The sequence below is a fragment of the Epithele typhae genome (genome assembly GCF_022376455.1).
Source record: "Epithele typhae strain CBS 203.58 chromosome Unknown BXZ73scaffold_26, whole genome shotgun sequence".
NCBI classification, from domain to species: Eukaryota; Fungi; Basidiomycota; class Agaricomycetes; order Polyporales; family Epitheliaceae; genus Epithele; species Epithele typhae.
The window spans coordinates 215,767-236,459 of record NW_025954217.1 but is presented as its reverse complement, the minus strand read 5'-3'; the positions used below and the strand labels follow the sequence as shown (position 1 = coordinate 236,459).

At 61.2% G+C, this 20,693-nt stretch overlaps 8 protein-coding genes across 8 annotated transcripts; 3 read left to right on the top strand and 5 right to left on the bottom strand.

Annotated features, from left to right (window-relative positions):
• Positions 1 to 1,199: 1,199 nt before the first annotated feature.
• Positions 1,200 to 1,820, bottom strand: BXZ73DRAFT_90193 (uncharacterized protein; the record flags this gene model as incomplete). Its single annotated transcript, XM_048025547.1, has 3 exons — positions 1,200 to 1,372; positions 1,464 to 1,494; positions 1,596 to 1,820. 3 exons carry the CDS (start codon positions 1,818 to 1,820, stop codon positions 1,200 to 1,202), a joined length of 429 nt encoding a protein of 142 aa, XP_047877588.1.
• Positions 1,821 to 3,531: 1,711 nt separating this feature from the next.
• On the bottom strand, positions 3,532 to 4,398 carry BXZ73DRAFT_90192 (bola-like protein; the record flags this gene model as incomplete). The annotated part of the gene is made up of 4 exons (XM_048025546.1): positions 3,532 to 3,648; positions 3,758 to 3,798; positions 4,008 to 4,113; positions 4,324 to 4,398. 4 exons carry the CDS (start codon positions 4,396 to 4,398, stop codon positions 3,532 to 3,534), a joined length of 339 nt encoding a protein of 112 aa, XP_047877587.1.
• A 2,030-nt stretch (positions 4,399 to 6,428) lies between these two features.
• On the top strand, positions 6,429 to 7,209 carry BXZ73DRAFT_18741 (uncharacterized protein; the record flags this gene model as incomplete). The annotated part of the gene is made up of 3 exons (XM_048017569.1): positions 6,429 to 6,678; positions 6,753 to 6,863; positions 6,926 to 7,209. Coding segments are annotated over 3 exons (645 nt in total), but the record flags the coding sequence as incomplete, so codon positions are not given.
• Positions 7,210 to 9,575: 2,366 nt separating this feature from the next.
• BXZ73DRAFT_77794 (uncharacterized protein) lies at positions 9,576 to 10,579 on the top strand (the record flags this gene model as incomplete). The annotated part of the gene is made up of 4 exons (XM_048022734.1): positions 9,576 to 9,605; positions 9,695 to 9,786; positions 10,019 to 10,401; positions 10,449 to 10,579. 4 exons carry the CDS (start codon positions 9,576 to 9,578, stop codon positions 10,577 to 10,579), a joined length of 636 nt encoding a protein of 211 aa, XP_047877585.1.
• A 1,386-nt stretch (positions 10,580 to 11,965) lies between these two features.
• BXZ73DRAFT_47417 (pyridoxamine 5'-phosphate oxidase-domain-containing protein) lies at positions 11,966 to 12,815 on the bottom strand (the record flags this gene model as incomplete). Its single annotated transcript, XM_048019872.1, has 5 exons — positions 11,966 to 12,115; positions 12,202 to 12,228; positions 12,288 to 12,555; positions 12,681 to 12,714; positions 12,776 to 12,815. The coding sequence occupies 5 exons, from the start codon at positions 12,813 to 12,815 to the stop codon at positions 11,966 to 11,968; spliced, it is 519 nt and encodes a 172-aa protein (XP_047877584.1).
• Positions 12,816 to 13,250: 435 nt separating this feature from the next.
• BXZ73DRAFT_90190 (ATP-dependent DNA ligase) lies at positions 13,251 to 16,306 on the bottom strand (the record flags this gene model as incomplete). Its single annotated transcript, XM_048025545.1, has 13 exons — positions 13,251 to 13,512; positions 13,572 to 13,629; positions 13,997 to 14,185; positions 14,377 to 14,464; positions 14,539 to 14,730; positions 14,842 to 15,012; positions 15,046 to 15,050; positions 15,122 to 15,316; positions 15,402 to 15,578; positions 15,676 to 15,845; positions 15,896 to 15,968; positions 16,127 to 16,196; positions 16,223 to 16,306. 13 exons carry the CDS (start codon positions 16,304 to 16,306, stop codon positions 13,251 to 13,253), a joined length of 1,734 nt encoding a protein of 577 aa, XP_047877583.1.
• Positions 16,307 to 19,156: 2,850 nt separating this feature from the next.
• On the top strand, positions 19,157 to 19,309 carry BXZ73DRAFT_26478 (uncharacterized protein; the record flags this gene model as incomplete). The annotated part of the gene is made up of 1 exon (XM_048017735.1): positions 19,157 to 19,309. A coding segment is annotated over one exon (153 nt), but the record flags the coding sequence as incomplete, so codon positions are not given.
• A 474-nt stretch (positions 19,310 to 19,783) lies between these two features.
• On the bottom strand, positions 19,784 to 20,475 carry BXZ73DRAFT_101695 (acyl-CoA N-acyltransferase; the record flags this gene model as incomplete). The annotated part of the gene is made up of 4 exons (XM_048014978.1): positions 19,784 to 20,041; positions 20,108 to 20,205; positions 20,264 to 20,365; positions 20,418 to 20,475. 4 exons carry the CDS (start codon positions 20,473 to 20,475, stop codon positions 19,784 to 19,786), a joined length of 516 nt encoding a protein of 171 aa, XP_047877581.1.
• Positions 20,476 to 20,693: the final 218 nt, after the last annotated feature.

Genomic DNA, 20,693 nt, shown 5'->3' with positions numbered 1-20,693 from the left:
GCGTGAGCGACAAGCAGCGTACATACTCTAACTTCGAAAGAATTCCAAAAGCTTCTTGTGGTTTTGACTGCCTGCAGTCAATGCGATTCATTGGGACTCCGATTTCGGGCGCGGTGGGGTGTAAAGTGCTCGGATTCATTGTTCTCGTGCAGTGCGGTGCGCGGGGGGTACTGCGTGTAGCGGTAAGGGTTTCGGGGCGAGGGCGGGGAGCGGAAGGCAAGTAGAGGTACAGCTCGGTGTTCTACAGTACATACACGTACAGTCTACGAGGAGGCAGAGTGCGATGGAGGTGGTACATATGGCGGCGGCGGGAGGAGATAAATAGGTGGTAGTGGTACAGCAGGCGTGAGCTCGATGCGACCCGGACTCGGACGGGATAAATATGCTGTCTAGGGATAGTGGTGTTGAATGAACGGAGGCGATACGTGGGCGGATGCGGATGCGGATGCGGATGAGCGAGCGTGGGCGCGGATGCGGTGTGCGGTGGTGATAAATGAGTGGACGTGCGGGCGGGGCGAGAATGGGCGGACGGGTCGTATGCGTGCGTGCGTATGCGAGATGCGGGTGATAAATAGTGGTGGACCGGGCTGATGCCGACCGATGCAAAGGTCGGGAGAGGACGAGGAGGTGGTGGATAAATAGTGGGAAGGGGAACCAAAGCCAGAAAACGGCAGAAGGGGCGAAGACCGGTCACAGGTGGCCCGCCGAGGGCTGCGCGCCGAAGGAAAATGGTTGCTCGCGCGACGGGCACATGAACGAGGAGGTGCCCGAAGCTGGAGCGACCTGGCGCAAAGAGCCGGACGGGGAGCCGGACGCGACAATAAAAACAATGCGAAAACGGAGACGACGAGATGATGAGGAATGCGGAGAAAGCGGAGGCGGTTCGACAATGCGTAGTGTACAGTGCGGTGCGAGTGTGAGGATAGCGAATAAATAAGCAATATGAAATAGCGTGCGAGAGGATAATAGCGCGGGGTAGGATAGCCTTGATCTTCGGCGGCGGGGCCCGTTGTAGGGGGCGGGGAGTAGATGGGCGTATGGTAAGATGTCGCAAGTGTGGATACGGACAGGTGGGTGGGCGCCAAGATCGGAGAGGAAGGGTCGCGCAGGGAACGGCGTGGGGCGCGGGTGGCAGATTTCGGGACGTCTGGCTTCAGAGAGACGAGCGGAGGGGGCGCTCGGGTGGGGGCTGGGGGCGTTTACTTGCGGGACCTGGGCGACGAGGACTCGGACGAGGTGTACTCCTCATCTTCGACGTCCTCGCCGAGGTCTTCCCCCGGGTTGGCACCGCGGGTGTGCACGCGCGCGTGGCGACGCATGTTGCTCTGCACGCTGAAGCTCCTGCCACAGCCTTCGTACGGGCATGTGAACGCTGCCGGCATCCGAAAGAAATCCGACGGACAGAGGGACGAGCGACGGTCAGCGCGCAGTCCGCAGGGTGCAAAGAACGGAGACCGACTCACGTTTCTCGCCCGTGTGAGTGTTGATGTGGATCTGGTGGCGCACGCGAGCGAAAAAGACGGGGTCAGCTTCCCGGTTGGCAAACGCGCGGGCGCGGACTGGCCCCGCCCGCGCGCGACGTGGTCGCGACGCACCTTGAGACTGCTCGGCCGGGTGAAGCCCTTGCCGCAGTACTGACACTCGTAGCGAGAAGACGCGCCCCGGTCGCCCCCCGCGGGCTCGGTCGGATACGGCTGGTGCTGGGGACCCATCCCAGGATGGTGCATGCCCGGCGCGCCGGCGTATGGGAAGCTGCCCGTCGGGACTGGCGTGCGCGGGTGCTGCGCGTACTGGGGGTAGCCGGCCGGATAGGACGCCATCGGGAGACCGCTGGGCGTCACCACGGGAGACGCGCCTTGCGGATACGCTGCCTGGGGATAGGCAGCGGGGTCGGAGGCATTGCGCGGGTGGCGGGAGGAGGACGCCTGCTGGGACATATCTGAGTAGCCGGGGTAGGAGCGCGGGGTGCCGAGGTGCCGCGGTGCGGGGGACGATGCGCCGCGCGTGGCATAGCGGGGGTCCTCGCCTTCGAGCTGGGGGTGGCCGAAGTGAGGCGACGAGGGCGCGCGAGTCTGCTGTGGCGGGACACCGCGCGCGAGCTCCTCTGTGGGCGCGAAGATTAGCAGTGAGATTGGAAGGCGGGGTTCGGACTGACCTCGGAAGATCTGGCGGATAGGAGGAAGCGTCGGTCTCTGCTCGCCTCGTCTAGAGGGGTCGCTTGAGGAAGAAGACGGACGAGACGGCATGACACGAACGCGGCGGAGGTTGGGAGGGGTGGGCGAGAAAGCTCTCGAGATGAGGAAAGGGAAGAGTGTGCGAACGTCGGGGACTATATACTGCTCTGCTCGGGCGACGAACAGTTGGCGGAGTAGCCGGCCACAACCAAGCGAGCGGAAAAGGTGTCCTCGATCGGTATATTGGATCTAGGACGGCACAGATGTTAGATTGATTCGCAGACAAAGCTGCGCGGACGTCTCCAAGCCTCTTGCGCGCACTGGACAACGAGCATGATGACAGTCGCCACAAGCTGCCAAAGGCGAGGCCACCGGGAACGCCATGCCCAAACGCCAGCTGGCGGTGCGCGTAGACGGCCATTCTGTGCGCAGTGGCGACGAGGACATGGCCGGGGACTTCGAAGACGTACCGTGGCCTGGCAGCGCAACCAGAGGCCAGCGTGCATCGGGCGCCTGTTGTGATCAAGGATCAGAGCAGCCAGCACGACGGTCATCCCCGTCGCAGACTGTCGCAGATGGCCACTTGTCTCCATGCTCCCGTCGCTCTGTCCCCCGACGCTCGCCGTGACTCCCGCCATCGAGTCTCGACTGCTGCACGCGCCCACATGATCGCCGCGGCTGTCGCGCCTTGGGCGCCCGCAGGTCCATCGTGTGCCGATCTTCATAAAGAATTCTGTTCATCCGCCTGCTCGACCATCTCTCGCGTAGGGAGGGCAACACCCCAGCCATCCTACGCACACCCTTGTCAAGTGTTTCGGCGTCGGACACGTCATAACCGCCTGTGTGCCCCAAGCTGTGGGCAGCGAGCATAGATCTGTGGCATGTCTTGTATTGCCGGCGGATGAACCATCCACCATTCCCATTCCATGACCCGACGGTGGACACCAGCACTGCCCAGATTCTTTCTCGCACCATTCTCGTCCCACCGCGCCACGCGCTGCTGCCTGCTGCTGCTCGTTCTCTGTGGTCGGGCCCGGCATGGCCGACGAACAAGGCAGGAGGCACCATGATGATCTGCGCACATACAGTCCCACACAGGACCAACCGCGTGGCTGCTATGACGATCCGGCACCAAACAATACACGGAAGCATCGGATCCTGCACCGCGATCATCTCCAGATTCCAGCCCGAGGCCGGAGCGCCGAGCCGTCCCCATCTCTCCCTCCCCGCCCACCTCGGTGTCCACAGACCAGCTCGTCCTCGCCCCGGCATTCATAATGGCGTTCTAGACCGGTGCGTGCGCCGGTACGTAACCCGCGCAAAGGGTTCGCGGACGCCCCTTGTGGTCCGGTCCGCGCTACGCCGTCGGTTGCACCTCGAGCGCAGTCTTGGTCTTGAGCGAGAGCGCGTGCAGGCCGGCCGCGAACTCGTCTGCGAGCGCGCCGTAGATCATCCTGTGCCTCTGCATCGTGTTCTGGAGGAACCGTCAAGAGGAGGCGGGGCGGGCGGACAGGCCGCAACGGCAGCAAGTCGTCATTCGTCAGTCGCGCCTTCCCCTTCGTGCGAGCGAGCGGGCGACGCACCTTCCCCTGGAAAGCGTCTGATACGACGTGCACCGAGAAATCTGCACACACGGCGACAAACGCGGCGACGGCGTCAGCGAGACGTCGCTTCCCGAGTCCCAAGAAGATGGATGGTGGGGTCACTGGGGTGATGTGCGACGGGCGCTCCCGGCGTATGGGTCCCGGTGCGAACGTGGTCCCTCTCATCGACGTGGCGCTGGGGACGGCGCGCAGGCCAAATGAATGGGTAGTCAAGGAGAGCGGTACGCACGGGTCTCGCCGTTGCCACCGCTGGCGGCGCGCATGGGGGCGTGATGCCTATGTTGCCAGGAATCGTTGGTGATGTCGAGCTGGGAGGGCTTGAGGAGCTCGGTGAGCTGCGGTGACGTGCGCGGGCGCGTGGCGAGCAGGGCAAGGGGAGATGGGCGATGGCAATGGCGTTTGGGGAGCACGGATTTGGCGTGCGGTCGTCGATCCCGGGGCGCGCGCATAGGCGAAGAGATGGGCGTGAGTGTGAGAACGGTGATTAGGACGGGCGCGCGAGGGGGAGGAGGACGGAGATTGGCTGGCAGCCGGGGAGGACACACCTTCGCGCGTATGGCGTCCTCGACAGGCCCAGCGGGGGCCGCAGAGGTGCCCCTGGGATCAGGACTGGTCGACATCGTCGCGATGATGGGTGGTGCCCTAGTGAGGGCGCGGTTTCGAACGAGGGCGATGGCCAATCCCCGGGAGGTGAACATCGAAAGAAAGCTGTGTACGCAGGAACTGGAGCTTGCTCCTCCTCCTTCCTCGGCTGTGGCCTTCGGGAATTCGGAGCTTCGTGCTGCAAGTGCTTCCTATACAGCCAGGTAGTGAGCGCGCCGTGAGTACGAGGAGCAGGGAGCAGGAGCTGTGTCGTGGACGAGGCGGAGGCAGAGCAAGCGGCGACAGACCCGGTTTGACGCGGTCCGTCTACCCCGCGTCCTTCGGATCCGACAAGTTCGCACGGGGCACACCCACATCCGGGACCGCAGCCCTCATCTCTCTCTACACCACGACCGCCTCCCAGATCTCTGTATCTTCCCCAACAACGATGCGAAACCTTCCGAAATACCACGTTTCATCGCATGCTTCTACGCGGTTTGTCTCACTGTGTATGCGCGTGTGGTCCTACAGTTGGCTAGCCTAGATCACCAACCTGTCTCTCTCTCTGCAAGCGACACAGATTCCGGCAGTTGCTGGCTTGGCTCGGCTCTGTTGAGACGATCTAGGAAATGGTGCGCGCTTGCGGGCTCTGACGGCGATCCGTCACTCTCCACAAATTATCCTGCCGCGCACAAGGCACGGCGTCTCTTTAGGAACGCCGTTCAAGTCCGTGAGTTTGAATTACTGCGTTGATTTGCGAATACGCAACGCAGATAGCTCTCGAGATCATCGCCACATGGACACATTCTGGCCGCCGTGGCCGATGGAAGTCGATCTCGCTTTCAGTGCTTGACGCCGCTGTGGGACCGAAGTCTCACATGCACTGTGGCCCGGACGGCCTCGTCATCCAAGAATCAGTTGTCCTGACGATGTAGAAGACTTGGTTTTGGTTTGGTTTCCACTCCTTTCAACTCACGCAATGAAACCACTGGATTGGTTTCAGGCTTTGACTTACGACACTCGTACATCAGCTTGGCCATTTGTACGTTTCTTCGTGTGAGTCAGGGATCCCATCTTGTGGACGCTCATCTTTGTGATCCGAAAAAAACTCGAACCGTGCAATGTGAGGTCAAACACAACGTTGATTCACTCGCTCGGGCTGTTGGGTATGGAATGGTCTTGTTATTGTGAAGAAGGGTTTGGTATCGGAGTTGAACACGTGCCTCGCCTCTGCATTTGTGATACATGCCAGCTTCTTCTCCATCTAAGTTTCCTGTCACCACCAGCCTTCAAAGAGGGGGTCAGCACAGACTTTCCATGAGGGTCGTATCTCCGTGCAAGCAATGATGAGACGCCTCCGCGCGCGTCTATCTACGAGATTAGATAGCGCATCAACTGAGAGGTTTGGTGATACGAGCACGCAATCCCCCAGAAGTGGGCTCTTATACTTGATGCGTCTAAGACATGCATGATCTAATGCCAGTCGCGCGCGCATGTACGTGCCTCGCGATCCCTGGTGCGCACAGTCACCAGAAATCCAAAGCTGAGCAAATGCGTGTAAGACGCGAGAGTGTTACGTGTTCAGATCGCTGGCACGCTCCAGACACGAACGAAAATGCGCAGGAGCGCGCGTTGACTAGCTACGGTCTGCGGTGTCCATCTAGGCAGGATCACCTAGGGCGCACGCGCGAGCCTCATGGTCGTCGACCGCGTTGGGACCGCGCGCGTTGCTTACCAATGGCGGACGTCGCTGTGCGAGGTCGTGTGCGCTGTTACGTTCATTCTGTAGTTTCCCGCAGGATTCAATACACGAACCATCTTGAACCCTTTCATGTGATTCTGAGTCATTGTCGAGTCACGATTCCAATTGTTTTGTACCCACGAGGCGGACATCTCATTGTTTTACTAAGCCGATTAGGTAAGCCCTTCGAGCAGCATATATAAACGGCGCTATCGCAAATCTATTCCACCTTACGCCTTAACTCTGGACCACCACCACCTCTCTTCCGTCCCCTTTGCGTGCTGTCGCCGCGAAGCCGATCGTTTTGCCATGCTCGCGCCAGAAGACATTTACGTGACGCGCCTATATAAGGTTGTCATGCTCGACAAGACCATGTGGATTATACCCACCCCCAACCAGGCGACCGACGCGTCCCCACGCAACGCCCCTCGGGACGGGGTGGCTCTTCGAGGCGACAATGGCCAAGTCAACTTCTATGAGCCTGCGCCAGATAAACTGGAGTTGCACTGGAGGAGGAAGTTAGGGAAGAAGCTGTATGAGGAAATGATCAGTAAGGAGCTCGAGATGCACGGAATTCGTACGTAATCTGGTTGTTTCTCAGTGGGCACATCCGCTCATGCCGCACTGTTACGGCTTTTTGGTGGTTTTCAGCCCACGAGAAACCAGACCAAATCTCCCTGGTGCCGTTCCCTTCTGGCTACTCATTGTGGAGACAGAAGAAGGGTGATCAACATGTACCCCGTGTTGATGGATATCTTTTCGGTAAGTTGATACCCTTGAATGTGCATTGCCTCCTTTGCCAACACAACTACCCCACTCGTCAGGTTCGGATCTAGTGCACCATTTTAGATCCCCTGCAGAGTTTTACTACCACCTGAAGTGGCTCATGCAAGGGCAGCCTCGCAAAGTTAATGGGCAGCCCAAGTGTCTGTGCAAGTACTGTGATGGGACCAGAACACAGACTGAAATCTCCCAAGAACTCGGCATGTACAAGCCTGGTGATGATAAAGACAGAAGTAGGAGGGGACACAGGGGTGGTGGAGGTGAAGGCAGTGGACGAAGGCGAGCTCCTAAAACCTCAACGACCATGCAGTTCAAAGACTATCGCACCAACATTACATCTGTTTAAGCTGGTAGGGTGTAGTCCCTACACTTCTGCCCACTGCACACCTTTCATTGCTCTCCTCTGTGCCACTCTGTGTATTAGTATTACCACATACCTATGCCTAAACTCAGCTCTATCAAGTTCATCATTGTAATATCCTATTGGCATGTAGTTGGTCTTCTACTGGAGACAACACAGCACATCTGGGCCACCCTCCTACATTCTTGCACCGAAATCTTTGGAACACACATGTCCCCGATGTGATGTGTCACCAAAATCCGTGGTGGTGGGCAAAGGTGGTGGGCATCACAGCTCGGGGAGGGCTCACTCTGGCACAGGTTGAATTTTATGAACTCGGTGAATTGATTGGTTAATCTGCACTACACACATTATCCTAAACGAGGCGACTCCGTGTCAAGAAGGGGGTAGGACGACCCGAAATAAGCTTGGGCAGATCGAGCGTATGGTCTGAGGCAAAGACGGCGATAGTGCACACGCGAGAAAGGGATTGAAGCTGCTGCTATCTGTGTCGCGGATGCGGAGGAAACGTACCGGTCCTCCTTTTTTTTTCGTCGTCCTCGTTTAACGCCCTCGAGGCAGAGCCCTATGGTACCGTTCTCCTTTATGAAGGGCTTCGGGTGGAGGCTCGCAAACGTAGGGTGAGCTTCTTCGCAATATGTGACCTTCTCGACATGCAGCACTCGTGTATCGGCATGTCCACCTCGCCCAAGATGCTATCCGGGCCGTCCGAAAGGTCACCCTGGCCCGTTTCCTGGCTGAGATGCAGAGGATTTTCTCGTCGCAAATCGCAATCGGGTCCTTACATTGCGGTTTGTATCTGCTCCGGCATACCGATCCCTTTGCAGTGCTTCCAGCACCACGACGTGATGGAAGCACTGCAGAAAGCGACGGAGGAAAGGGAGGCGCGGAATAAAGACTAAGAGTCAGGCTTACCTTGTACCAAACACGCCAATGCCTGCCCAAGAGAAAGGCCGGACCACAACCTTCATCGCCGGAGGCGCATACTGGAATAGTGCTTGGACTCTCAGAATGAGCGGAGTTCGTGTTGCGTTAATGTTGGATACAGGTCGAGCGAAACATGTGCGTAGCGAGCTTTACGGAAGTGCACATGCACATGCGAGCGTGAGGGGGTGGTAGGCTGGGGTTGAGCGCGGTCGTGGCTGGGTTTATTAAGATTCCCATTCTCGCCAGGAAATGGTGTGCCGTATCATAGGATGAGCATATCCACAAGAGAGGGGGAGAGGATCCAGATCCAACGCGGCCTAGTGACTGAAGGTGATGGTGGTGGTGGTGATGGTGGTGGTGGTGGTGGTGGTGGTGGTTGAAGACGAGTGGCGCGGGCATTTGCTCCTTACCGTTTACCACTTCCTCCACCCCCTGCTTTGGGCTTTCGACACGCTCTCACTTGCGTCAAGACGCGAAATTTTGAACATGCGCAAGTATGGCACATTGGACGCGTCCTGTGACGCGTCTGTCGAACTCGATCTCCCGGTACACTTGAGGGGGCTTGCGGACACATGTTTTGAAGAAGGGCATTATGACCCTGCGATATCTCTGCTCGACGAGATGCGTTTTCACATGTACAAGCCATTCCCGTGAGTAGTTCTTCCACTCTGCGCGCGTGTATCGCAAGATGGGCATGAAAGGGCGCTTGGTCGCTCGAATGTCGGACTATATGCGCATTCCGCCTGGTCGATTTTTGCATTGCGCCGGACGCAAAAGGCATACACTCGAATGCTTGTCTTTTGGTGGCTTTAGATATTTTTGGCGATCGCCTTCAGAGACAGCTTGAACTGACTGCCTCTTTCTGAACAGGCCCCATGTTCGACAACTGGTTTATATAGCCCTGTACTCGCCGCCATCGAGGACGCACCGTTGCCGGACGAAATCGCGAGATTGGAGCCCGGCAGTCCCAGCAAACTTATGAGCAGGCGACATCAGGCAACCTAGTCCCACACCCAAAGCATCGGCCGCCGCGCTGAGTGTGCTCACGGTCTCGCCTGCATCGCTACGCCTGCGTCGATCGCCAGAGCTCTTCCAGCTACCCCGAGGATCCGAATCAACGCTTGAAAATAATCATACCACTGACGAGGAAGATTCGCACATCGCGCAGCAAGCACGCCGCATACGAAACGCACGATGTTTTTGGGACATCTTGAAAGAGGGATATATTGAACGTGGATGCAGTGATGTCGTACTTGTGGACACTTCACGCAAGACCAGGCCTCGTCGGAAAGGTCGTGGGTGGGAAGAAGACGACTCGGATGTGGACAACCAGCTCCCGCCGGCCCTCGTGAGCGATCGTGGATGGTCTATTCTGGATTGGATGCTCTCAGTATACGAACACGATGAGGCAGCAATGGAGAGCACTGGAGAAAGTAAGCAGTCCAACGTTGATCGTGCGTACAATATTTGCTCATCGTGGTTGCCTCCCTTAGTACGCTATTCACCTCTATTACTAAGCCAGATACCGCCATCTCGCACGAACAATCCCGCACGATCCGAGACCGACATTCCGCTCGACGTCGCGTTTTACGCACTCCAGAACCATCCATTACGGTATCTGCTCGGGTTCGGTTGTTGACCCTGGTGAGTCTAGATCCGACTCCTCCTGTCCCCGCGGCCCACCCCCGAGCCGACACCCTCATTATCGTACCATTACTAACTCTCCTTGTGCGCCCACAGCTCATCAACCTAGCGGCGACGACCCTGCTCGACTTTCCTTCTTTCCTGAACGCCGCCTGGCACCGCGTTTCATCCCTCGCCCCCGCCGCGCTCGCCCATCTCCTAGGGGTCTCCCCAGCACCCGCGCGGGTGCACAGTTCAAGGTCGCCCTCTGTCGCCGCGCCCTCGAAGGTGCCGCCGGGAACGGGAAGCCCAAGGCGCACGCGCGCCCCAGGGCCCGGCGGGGTCGCCCGCGCGCGGACTCCGCGGGCGAGGCGGAACCCGCCGGGGAAGGCGAAAACGAGGACTCGCCGTCCGTCGCGCGCAAGCCGACTTCCATTCCGTCGGCGGAGGTGCTGGCCCTGCTCGTGCGCCCAGGCGGCACGGGCTCGGACGCGCCCTCGGTCGTCGCCGCGGTGCTCGCGGCGCTGTGTCTCAAGGCGGAGCTCGTCGCGGCGTACGGGCGGCTGCAGGCGCGACGGGCGCGAACGACCCTGAGCGGGACCCAGCGTGGGTGGAGGTGGTGCGGGGCGGCACGCTGCGAGAGGCGATGGAAGCGGCGGTCGCGGTGCATGCGCAGCAGCTCGCTGCCTTTGATGATGACGTGGACGAGCGGGCTGTGGAGCTGGTCGAGGCGCGGAAGGACATGGCGACGCTCGCGGTAGAGGTGTTGGAGGCAAGCATATGATTGTTCGTGTGGGCTGCGGGCCTGCGTGGTGCGTCCCATCGTTCTACAGAGCATGCGCCAAGCCAGGACGATCTCAACGCAATCTCGGCGGGGTCCGTTATGTTCGGGATGCGCGAAACGCCCCTGGTCCGGGCAAAAACACTGGCGCGGGATGGCACCCGCCGCCCACAAGTGTTTTACACTTTTTCCATTCAAGAACGGAGCGCGGGAGCCATCAGCATAAAGCGGCCTCGGAGCTGATTCCTACGTCCCGAGCCCGGTCGCGACATTGCGACGGACGTCGGGAACCCAATCCGACGCCCATCTTATTGCGCACTTTGCACTTCTAGCCCGCAATCTCTCCTGCTTCCGTCTCGCTCGCGCCTCCCTCGTACGTACAACGCGTCCGCGTCCCCCGGGTTATTCATACAGGTGCAAGTTTCACGGCATGGGCGCCACAAGGATGCCAGCGACTCCAGGATACGAGTGACATCGAAGTGATAGATTGCTTACGAACGTCACCGTGGTCGTATCGTGTAGTATGTACATAAACAGCGCAGCTTTTCTCAGACCGCTGCGAGACTGTTACCCACAAACCTTCAAAAGAAAACTTTCGACACTGCGTCTTGTTATTCTGATAGACGCACAAAGTTACCAGCTCGCGAGTTCACCGGGTAATCCAAAACATTTGCACCGAGAGCGCGTTCGACGTTGGACAGAAGTGTAAACTTTGCGAGCTCCTCCTGACTTGCACTTTGACTCCCCATCTCATCTGTGCGCGGAGCTTGGTGGCTGTCCGATGCTCACAGCACCTTTTTGTTATTGGGGGGTTTTTTTTCCATGGTTTACAATAGAGCCATCCGACTTCCAACCAACATAGCCGGGCGAGGAAGCCAGCCCGGACACGCAAGTGCAAGGATCAATGCCTTCGTTGCCCACAGTCTCTTCGGGCGGCCTGACACCGCCATGGTCACATAGGCTACACAGATGCGATCCCGCCGAAACGCTGTGTTGAGACGACAGGTTCGAGAGGACCGGGACTGTAAGATCGGACGAGCATCGGCGTTGCCGCACCGCTACGTATGCACAGCAGCTTCTTCGGGTTCAACGCATACCGGTCCGCTTTGCTCGTGGGTGAAGTTGGCCGATCATCAGCTGCATAACGACATAAGGTTGTAACCAAATTGTCCGCCAATGCCTGACGATTCGACCGTTCCTATCGTTCAAATGCTATCCACATACATACTAGTATATGCAGGAACCAGACCTGGGTTCGCGGCCAAAGTGGATTCAGCTTGTCAGAAGTAGTTGACAGCGCCGACATTTAGCGCGACACCTGTGCGAGAAGTCTCACACGTGACCTCCGTTGTGGTGAAGCACCGGGCGCGAACGTTACCGACGTACGCACTAGAACGAATGTTGCTCCTGCGTGACGAGCACTCTTCCGCCGACGCCGACTTCCGCGTCGGGATCTGCGGGCGGTACGGCCTGATACACGTCAAGCGGGATGTAGCCGATGAAGTGCTCGCTCCCGAACCCGCCCACAAAGTACACCGACTGAAACGCAACCTGGTCAGCGCCAGCCGCGAGCGTGCATCGCAAAGCGAGACCGCAGGGCTTTGCACGAACGACGAATGACATACGTGGGGGTCGAACCGGGCCCAGTAGGCCTGGAGGGGTAATGGAACGCGGTCAGCGACGGTCCCTGGCGACGGGCGGGCGCACCGACTATATGCGGCTCCCTGGGGCCGGGAAGCCACCAGCGGGCGTCCGGGTGCGCGGCGAGGTAGCACGCCTGCAGGGCCGCGCGCTCCGGCGTGCGTTCGAGCTCGGTGAAGAGCGTGACGTTGCCGAGGAGGGAGACGCGGGGGCGGCTCGCGGCGGGGCTCGAGCTCGAGACGGAGAGCGAGACGACGTGCGTGGGCGAGTGGAGGACGTTCTGGCTGTGGCGCGAGATCGGGAGGAAGAGGAGGGTGAGCGAGCCGTTTGCGTGGCAGCTGAGGCGAGGGCGCGGGGAGCAGGGTCCAACGGGGCCGAGGCCGGCAGTCATGAAAGAGAGCGAAGAGCCGGGGAGGGTCAGGACCAGGCTGGACGGTGACCTTCCCGGCAGCGCGAAACACACCTCGCGTAGTATTCTTGCATGGAGAACGGCTCGCCTGGAAGCTCGCGGGCTTAACACTTCACAACGCCGGGCACATAATGAGGCTAGTGTCGCACCTGGCAGTGACGCGTGGTCGGCCGGATACACTGTGGCCATGTTCCCGATAGCCACGGCCTTGACGAGCTGCCTGGCGATGGATGCTGGGGATCGAAGTCAGCGCCGTGGTGGCTGCGGCAGCGCCGACGACTGACCAGCCTCCTCGACGGTCTCCATGGCATGAACGGCATGTCGTGCGCAAAGCAGGGCGAAACCCAGGGCGAGCAGGCCGCGGGGCCACATTATGAGCGGAGAGACAGTGGTGGGAAGCGCAAGCGTTGGGATCCTCGGAAGGCGGAGGGCTCGGCCGCAGAGAGCCCGCCTATCAGATAAGATCGGTTCGCCGGAGCGCCGGGCCGCGGCACAGCGTACCCAGGCAGTTGTGGGGCTTGTGAGGCGTCCGAGCCCGTGGTCCCCGCCCCACCCTCGCGGCAACGAGGTCGTCGACGCCACCATCCAATTGCCCCGAACGCTCAGAGGCTACGACTACGCTGCTCACTCCGACTCCGCGTCCTCCGCTTCTTCCCCCGAGCTCTCCCCGACCGCCACATCCACCAAGTCACCCTCGTCGGCCCCAGTCTGATCCTTGCCCGCTGCCTGCTGCGAGCGGAACATGTTCGCGAGGAACTCGGGCGTGCTCGCGTCTTCCACCCGCTTGTCCTCCCGCGAGGAAATGTACCGCGGGAAGCGCAGGCTCAGCCCCCGCGTCTCCGACACGAGCCCGAGCGCCGCGACGGACACCGGGCTGACGGTGACGCTGCGCGCGTTCCCCGGATTGAGCGAGTGCTGTGAAGGCGAGCTCAGGGACTGACGTACTCGGCACCCCGTATCTCCCACACCTCCTGCGGTCGAAAATACACTTCTGGCTTGAGTCCTGCGCGAGTTCCATCCGTCTCCGTCTGCGGAGCGAAGGGAACAGCCACGTACCTCCTGTGTCGCATTGCGGCTGCCAGACTGGTTGCGTCGAGCAGGTCTCCGAGTTTTCGGGGTACCGGTCGCCCAGACTCTGTGTGGGTGCACGTGGGCGCCGGCGGGGGAAATGGCGGCAGGCAACACAGGGGCGAACCGGCGCCGACGGACGCGCGCGCGCAGGCAAAGCGAAAATTCAGCCGGGCAGCACGAAGATCCGGGCCGCAGCGCACCTTGTAGAACGCGTCCGAGAAGCCTGCGAGGGGAGCGCAGGGGGAGCCAAAGGCCCATTAATCACCCGTGCGGCGGCGCTAGTCCATTACGAGCCTCACCGGACATGCACTTGCAGACCGCGACGAGCTTCTCCTCGGCCGGGTCCCACACCGCGAGCAGGACGGGGCTCCACCACTGGGCCTTCCTGCCGTTGCCATGCCACGCACCGACCGGCACGAGATCGAGGCTGTCCCCGAGGCCCGCGACGTAGTCCTTTTTCAGCTTGAGCCACGCGGACGTCCGTTTATCTGAATGACGCGCCAATTCGCGCGCGAGGAGAACAGCCTTCAGCGTCGCCGGAAGCGTGAAGCGCGGCCCAAGGCCGCGGAGACGGGGAACGAGAAGTGCGATGAGGGGGTGCCGCCGGCGCAGCGTTCCTGGGTAGGTCGCACGGCACACCCACGGCGGTGGGACGAATGATGAGGGTACGAAGACATACCTGGCTCGTAGGTTGCGGGTAGCGGCTTGCGTCGCGGCTTGTCTCTCTTCAGTGTGGGCTCTTCCAACACCTCACCGCTGTCCAAAAGCTGCGTGCGAGTGGTGGCGGCCGGAGATCAGCGAAACGTCCGGCGGCAGTTGGAAAAGAAAATTCGACACAAACTTTCACCATGAGTCCCTCACTAGAACTGTTCACTGCCTGCTGCCAGAATTCTTCCACGGCATCCCGTCCGGAATCGCTCTCTACGCTCTTGACGTGATCAAACCGTGCTGCACCTTTAAGCGGGGGCGTGTACGGCGGAAAGCGGGAATGGAGCAGTGCGCGCCGCTCCCGGAACGGCTTTTCCAAGCAGATCTGGCGATCGCCAACCATTCGTCAGCATTCGGGCGTAGTCAGGGTCTACCGGCGAGCCGCTCACCTGACCGTCAAGGAACATCAGGTCAAAGGCAAAAACGCAGACAGAACTTTCACATCGTCCAATTTCACGTCCTTCCTAGCACGGTTAGACAGCTCCTGGAATGTCTTGAGCGCACCGGTGGACGGGTCGATCGCGACGACCTCAGAGTCTATAATAAAAGACTCAATGCCCGGTGAACTTTCGAATAAATATTCTACCAATGAAACGACATCGGGGTACTGGGCAGGGTCGATAGCCAATTCAGCAAAAACCAAATCTTTGCGACCAGAAGCCAGGCTGTCGCGGCTGAAGACTGGTTCCGACGGCGCCGCCTAGCCCGACACATACCTTGTCTGTCATGTCTTCTAGATGCGCGAAAATATCTTGACAAAAATCGTTTTCGATCCCCTCGGTCTCGACGCGTGATCTGCGCACGTTGGCCGTCGTACTTGAACTCCGCTGCGAACGGTAAAAGGCCTAATCGGTCGTAGATCTCGTCCAGCGATCTCGTGGGCGACCCTAGGGTGGGGAGCAGAGGGACGCCTACACGGGAAGATCTCGTCAGTGCCGAAACACCGACGATGAAACCGCATAGCCGACGTGGTTCGCCGCTGCGCCCACAACTCACCGACGGTCAGCGGGAGCTGTTCTCTGAGCCCGTCCAGGCCGGCGTCGAGCAACGCCTTCACGATGTGATCGTAGTTAGGATGCTGGACGTACACCCGCTTTAACAGACCCTCTGCGGCCGCGAACGCTTCGTTCAGCGCGTCTCTGGCGGCGTCGGCAGCCTTCTTTCCCTTCTTCCCTTCAGCCCGCAGGGGCTGGATCGCAGCCAGGGTCTCCGCGCTCACCCGGAAGGGCGACCCGGCCCCACCCCGTCTCCGCCTTCGTTCCTGACTGACTCCGGGGTGCCCGCCCGCGGCGGGTGAGCACGAGCGCGCGGGCGAGCGCGTTCGTGAGCGACGTCCTCACCGCGCCGACGCGGAGGTTCTGCCCGAGCGTGCGGACGAGGAAGCGGGCCTCCTCCCCGCGCGCGGCGACGAGCAGCTTCTCGACGGCGGCCTGCTTCGTCCTGCCCGCGCCGGGCCCGCGGCGTGCGCGATCCGCAGCAGCGCCGCGTACACGCCCGTGACGAGCAGGGGCGGGTGCGGGAGGAGCGTGCGGACGTTCGACTTGGCCGCGAACGCGACGTCGCCTGTGCGTGCGGCCGAATCCGGCGGGAGCGAGCGGCAAGGGAGAGAGGGGGGGGGGTCAGCAGACTGCCGGGCGGGGAAGCGCGCGCGGCCGGCGAATTTGCAGACAAGGTGCGCGCGGCCGAGCGGGCCCCAAGAGGTGGGGGTCGCGGGGACTCACCTGGGTCGCCGGTGGTGTTGTAAAGCCGCTTCAGGGCGGCGTTGCTCAGGCCCGAAACGTGCTGGATTGCCTTTGTGATGATGGACGGTCCAAGACCGAGTTCGACGGGGGAATAAGGCGGGGAAAGGAATTGGATAACAAGTACAGAGCGGGCAGGAGCGAGGGGGGTGCTGCCTGCATATCGTACGCAGTGCATTGGTCAGAGTGTCGAGCTTGGCGATGCGCGAACGAGTGCCGACGAGGGTCGTGAGGGTGTGGGCCAAAAACGAGTACGGTACGGGTGCGTTTGGGGGCCAGGCGGCCGCTGCTTCCTCCGGGTCGTAGGACGGAGGATCGACATTAAGGGGCCCGTATGTCGGAGCTGCCAACGGATGGGCGTTTCCGATAGTTGCTGGAGGGACCTGGGCACGTGTGCGTCGTCCGACGGACCAGGTGGGTTTGGCGTAGGAACAGGAACCGATGGGAGTTTGCTAGTGGATGCGGTTGGTTGGGACAAATTCCCAGAGGAGTTAGACACGGGCCCCGGATGCCGACGAACTGCGTCCCCCAAGGAGGAGCTGTGTCGTCGTTGGAGTCAAGCGCGTCGACATCTATCACCTCGATTTGTGTGTGGGGTTGAAGGGCAGCACTAGCAACGGCAGTTGACAGATGGATGTCGCGTCCGGCAGACTCGAGCTTCCGGAGCATCTCAAGGTTGAGGCCATAGGCTGCATTAAGACTCGATGCAAGCCGTTCATCGGAGAGAGGTGGTTCGGCCTGTTTTGCCTTTGCCTTTACCCTGGCCTTGGCGGCAGGGGTCGAGGCGGGTTGCATGGGCGCGGGGCGGGCGTCGTTGGCTGGATCGGGCGTGCGCGCACTTGCGCCAAAGAAATGGTCAAGCCGGGACTGGCCGGCTGCGGCGGAGGGCGGCTTTTTCATTTTCATTTTCTTGCGCGAGGGTGAGGCCGCAGCAGGGGGCGGGGAGCGTTTGGGCATCGCGAGCGACGCGAGGGCGGAGTCGGCTGGAAAGAACAGGCAGCGGAAGCGGGAGAGCGTTCTCGCTGACTGACCGAGCGCCGGCCCCGCCGACCCTGGCCCTCGGCCCGTTCCCCGCCGCCCGCCGCCGCCCGCCGCCCGGACGCTGGCTGCCACAAGGCTGCTGGCTCTCCTCCTCCTCCTCTCCTCCTCCTCCCGCCTCCCCGCCTCGCTCTGCAGGCGCGCGCTCGATCGCGACGTCCAGGCCGCGGGCAGTGCCGTCCCCGCATGCTCCGGGCCCGCCCCTAAATTAAAATAGGAGGGCACCGTACATGATGCGATGACCAGACACGTCCTGTGCACGGTGATCGAATATGGCCCATGCCCTGAACCATTCTCGCCTTGAAACCGCTCAGACTAATCTCTGGGCTACGATCGCGTCGCCGGTATGTCATCTGGCCCCAGGCGGCCTCCCGCACCTCGCCCATCCCCGTTTTGTCGAGAAACATACCTCGCTTCAATCAAGCGCGCTCCGTGAGTGCCCTCCATCATTTTGGCCAGCATTGGCTCCAGCTCCTCCCAGGCGACGGGTGATCGCGACGCCAGCTTCAAACGGCCCGCGTCCACGTCTTCCCCGCCCGGTCTGCATCCCGCGCCAATACGGGTCGCTGGATCGCTCCAGGACGTCGGTCGCCCTCCCGTGATCTGGCGAGCCGCGATCCCAGCGCGACCCTGCTGCAGGCCGAGCCAGCCCCGCGCTCTCGAACAAGGTTGCCGCGCTCGTGTTGGCCCGTGCTGAAACGAATGCACCGCCGGTCGGACGACATCAAACGTGATAGGCCTGTCGCCCGGTGAGGCTGCTCGCGTCGGTGCGTTTGCCAGGCCCGCGTTTTGCCCGCGCCGCGATGGCCGGATTCGGGCGCGAGCAGGCATGGTGGCGCGAGCGGCACAACGATCCTGGCCTCGTGCCGCAATGAAGGTCGTCGGCGCGGTGACGTCGCCGCCCGTGCAGATGCGCGGGCGCAGGGCGCGCAGGCTGTTCGCGGGCGAGAAGGAAGAGCCGGAGAGGAGGTGAGTAGACACGCTCGGGAGCGGGGGGCGGTGCCTGGCGGGCGGGATCGCGCTGCTCGCGACCGCCCCGTATTGGCTTAATTGAGCGACGGCAGGCGGGCAGGATTCGTGGGCGGGATATCGGGCTGGAGGCAATTATCCGGATTCGGGGGACGGGACTAGCCGCTTAAGGTGCGCCCTCGTTGGCAAGACATCATTCGGACATTTGACAGACAGATATGATTATTGCAGCTTGCTCCTTTTGCCTGCTCGATTTCGTCCGTTTTCCGTCAACGCTCGACCTCGTCTTGGTGGCAGTGAGCCGTGCCTGGTCTCTCGACAGTAGCGCTCTCCGCGACTACATATGTATGGCGATCATCCTCCTATCCGTGCATTAGCCTCGCTCGCCTCTCCATGTCCGACCGCCGTGCCCAGCAGTACCCTCAAGGCCCGAACGTCGCCCTCGCCTCGCACACCCAGTGGCCCGGCAGCGCATACCCCTCCTCCTACGCCTCCCAGGAGTACTCCTCTGCCTACCCCGCCCACCCCTCCCTCCGCCACGCCAGCCACTCCGCCACCGTGCCCTCCTCCTACGACGCCATGTCGTCTCAGGCGCAGGCTATTGCCTCCCAGTACCAGTACCCCGCCACCGACGGCATCCACTACTCCCACCTCCCCACCTCCGACCGCCGCTCCTCCCTCACCGTCGCCCCATACGGCTCCTACCCCCTTGACGCCCCCTCGGCCCACGCCCACTCCCCTACCCGTGCGCCCCCGCACAACCACTCCCCGCACCACTCTTACTCCTCCCACTCCCCGCACGCGAACGGCCTCTCCCACTCCCCACCGCACTCGCACGCCTACCCGCCCTCGGCCGCCATGGGCAGCCCTTACGGTGCGCCACTGTCGTCATCCCCGCAGGCCTCCTCCGCGATGTCCAGCATGGCAACCCCGCCCTACGCGTCCTCGTCCCCGGGCGGGAGCGCGTACGCCCAGGCCAACTCGCAGTACCCGGCGTCGCCCCCGCGGCCGTTCGCGTGCGACATGTGCGCGCTCTCCTTCAACCGCCAGCACGACCTCAAGCGCCACCGCGACACGCACACGGGCGAGAAGCCGTTCTTCTGCAACGGCGGGTGCGGGAAGACGTTCACGAGGAAGGACGCGCTGAAGCGGCATCAGGTACGCAGTCGTGCTTCTCTCGCGCCCCGCCCCCGTCCCGTCTTTCTGTCCTTCCCGCGAGCTTCCCGACGCTGACCGTCGTCCGGTCCCCTTGTCAGCTGGTCAAGCGCTGCGGCATCGATGAGAGTAGTTCGTAAGCGAGAGCTTAATGGGACGGTCGGGAACCGGGAATCCATCCACATCTGTGAGTTTCGGTTGTCATCTGTGTTGCTTGGCGGGCGCTGACGGACTGGTGGGATGTGCAGATTCTACTTCCACTAATTGCCGGCACGAGCCTTAGCCTACATCCCAGCGTTTTTGACGTATCTGTCTCCGGTGTATTGGTACACATTGTAAAAGTATCGCTGACATGGACAGTACTGCACGGCCGAGTAGACGTTATTAGCTGCTCTGTAGTTTGTGTAGACTCGCAGTAACTGTATCTTACCACTACCCCACAAAGACCATATCCCCGCGCACGACGCCGGTCTGTTTTCACTTGGAATCTGCGGGCTTTGCCGCCGGCTCGATCTCCCGCTGGAGGATCCACGCGTCGTGGGGCGTGATCTTCTTGTAGTAGTTTGTGTACAAGCCGACCTCCTTGAAGCCGTGGCGTTCGTAGAACCGCTTCGCGTCATCGTTCGACACCTGCACATGGAGGTAGATCGACGTGATCTTGCGCGGCGTGTACGCCGCGGCCGAGTCCACGAGCTGCTGCAGGCTACGGGCGCCGATCCCTCGCGACCGGTATGGCTGGGGGACGACGATCGGCATGCGAGGGCGGGAGGTTACGAGAAGGGATGGAGACGGCAAACTCACCGCGAGGACTGCGAGGGTCATGAGGTAGAGCTTCGTCTCTTCTCCCTGAGTCTCCATGCGGCAGCACATGGTCCCAATCGGAATGTCATTGTAGTACACTGGAAAAGAGAGAAAGTTGAAGGGTCGGACACGGCCAGGGAAGATCGTCGGACGCACCGAGTTGGCAAAAGTCCTCTACCTCGGGCAGGACGATGTCATTGTAGAACTTTTCGCTGTACTTGATCGGGAAGAGCACGGAGTTGAGCTTTCGGACAGTGCCTGGGACGGGAGGTGAGGGGCTATGCTGCGATGGACGCGATGGGGGACGAACCGAGGTTGTTGTGGGTGACGGACGCGAAGGAGACCCGCGTCGGGGACGGACGCGACATGGAGGAGGGCACGGCGCGCGGTGAGGGAGCGCGGGCCGGCGTCAGAGTGTGGACGCCACGTGTGGCGCCCGCGCGGGGGTCTCCGCGAACTTGCCGCTTGGACCACCGCCGCGTTCGAGCCAGGGAGCGGTTCTCTTCGAATGGAACGTCGACGGGTGCCAGAACCACCCCTGTGGCCCCTTTCCGCTGCTATGATCTCTATCGCGATCCCACAGCCT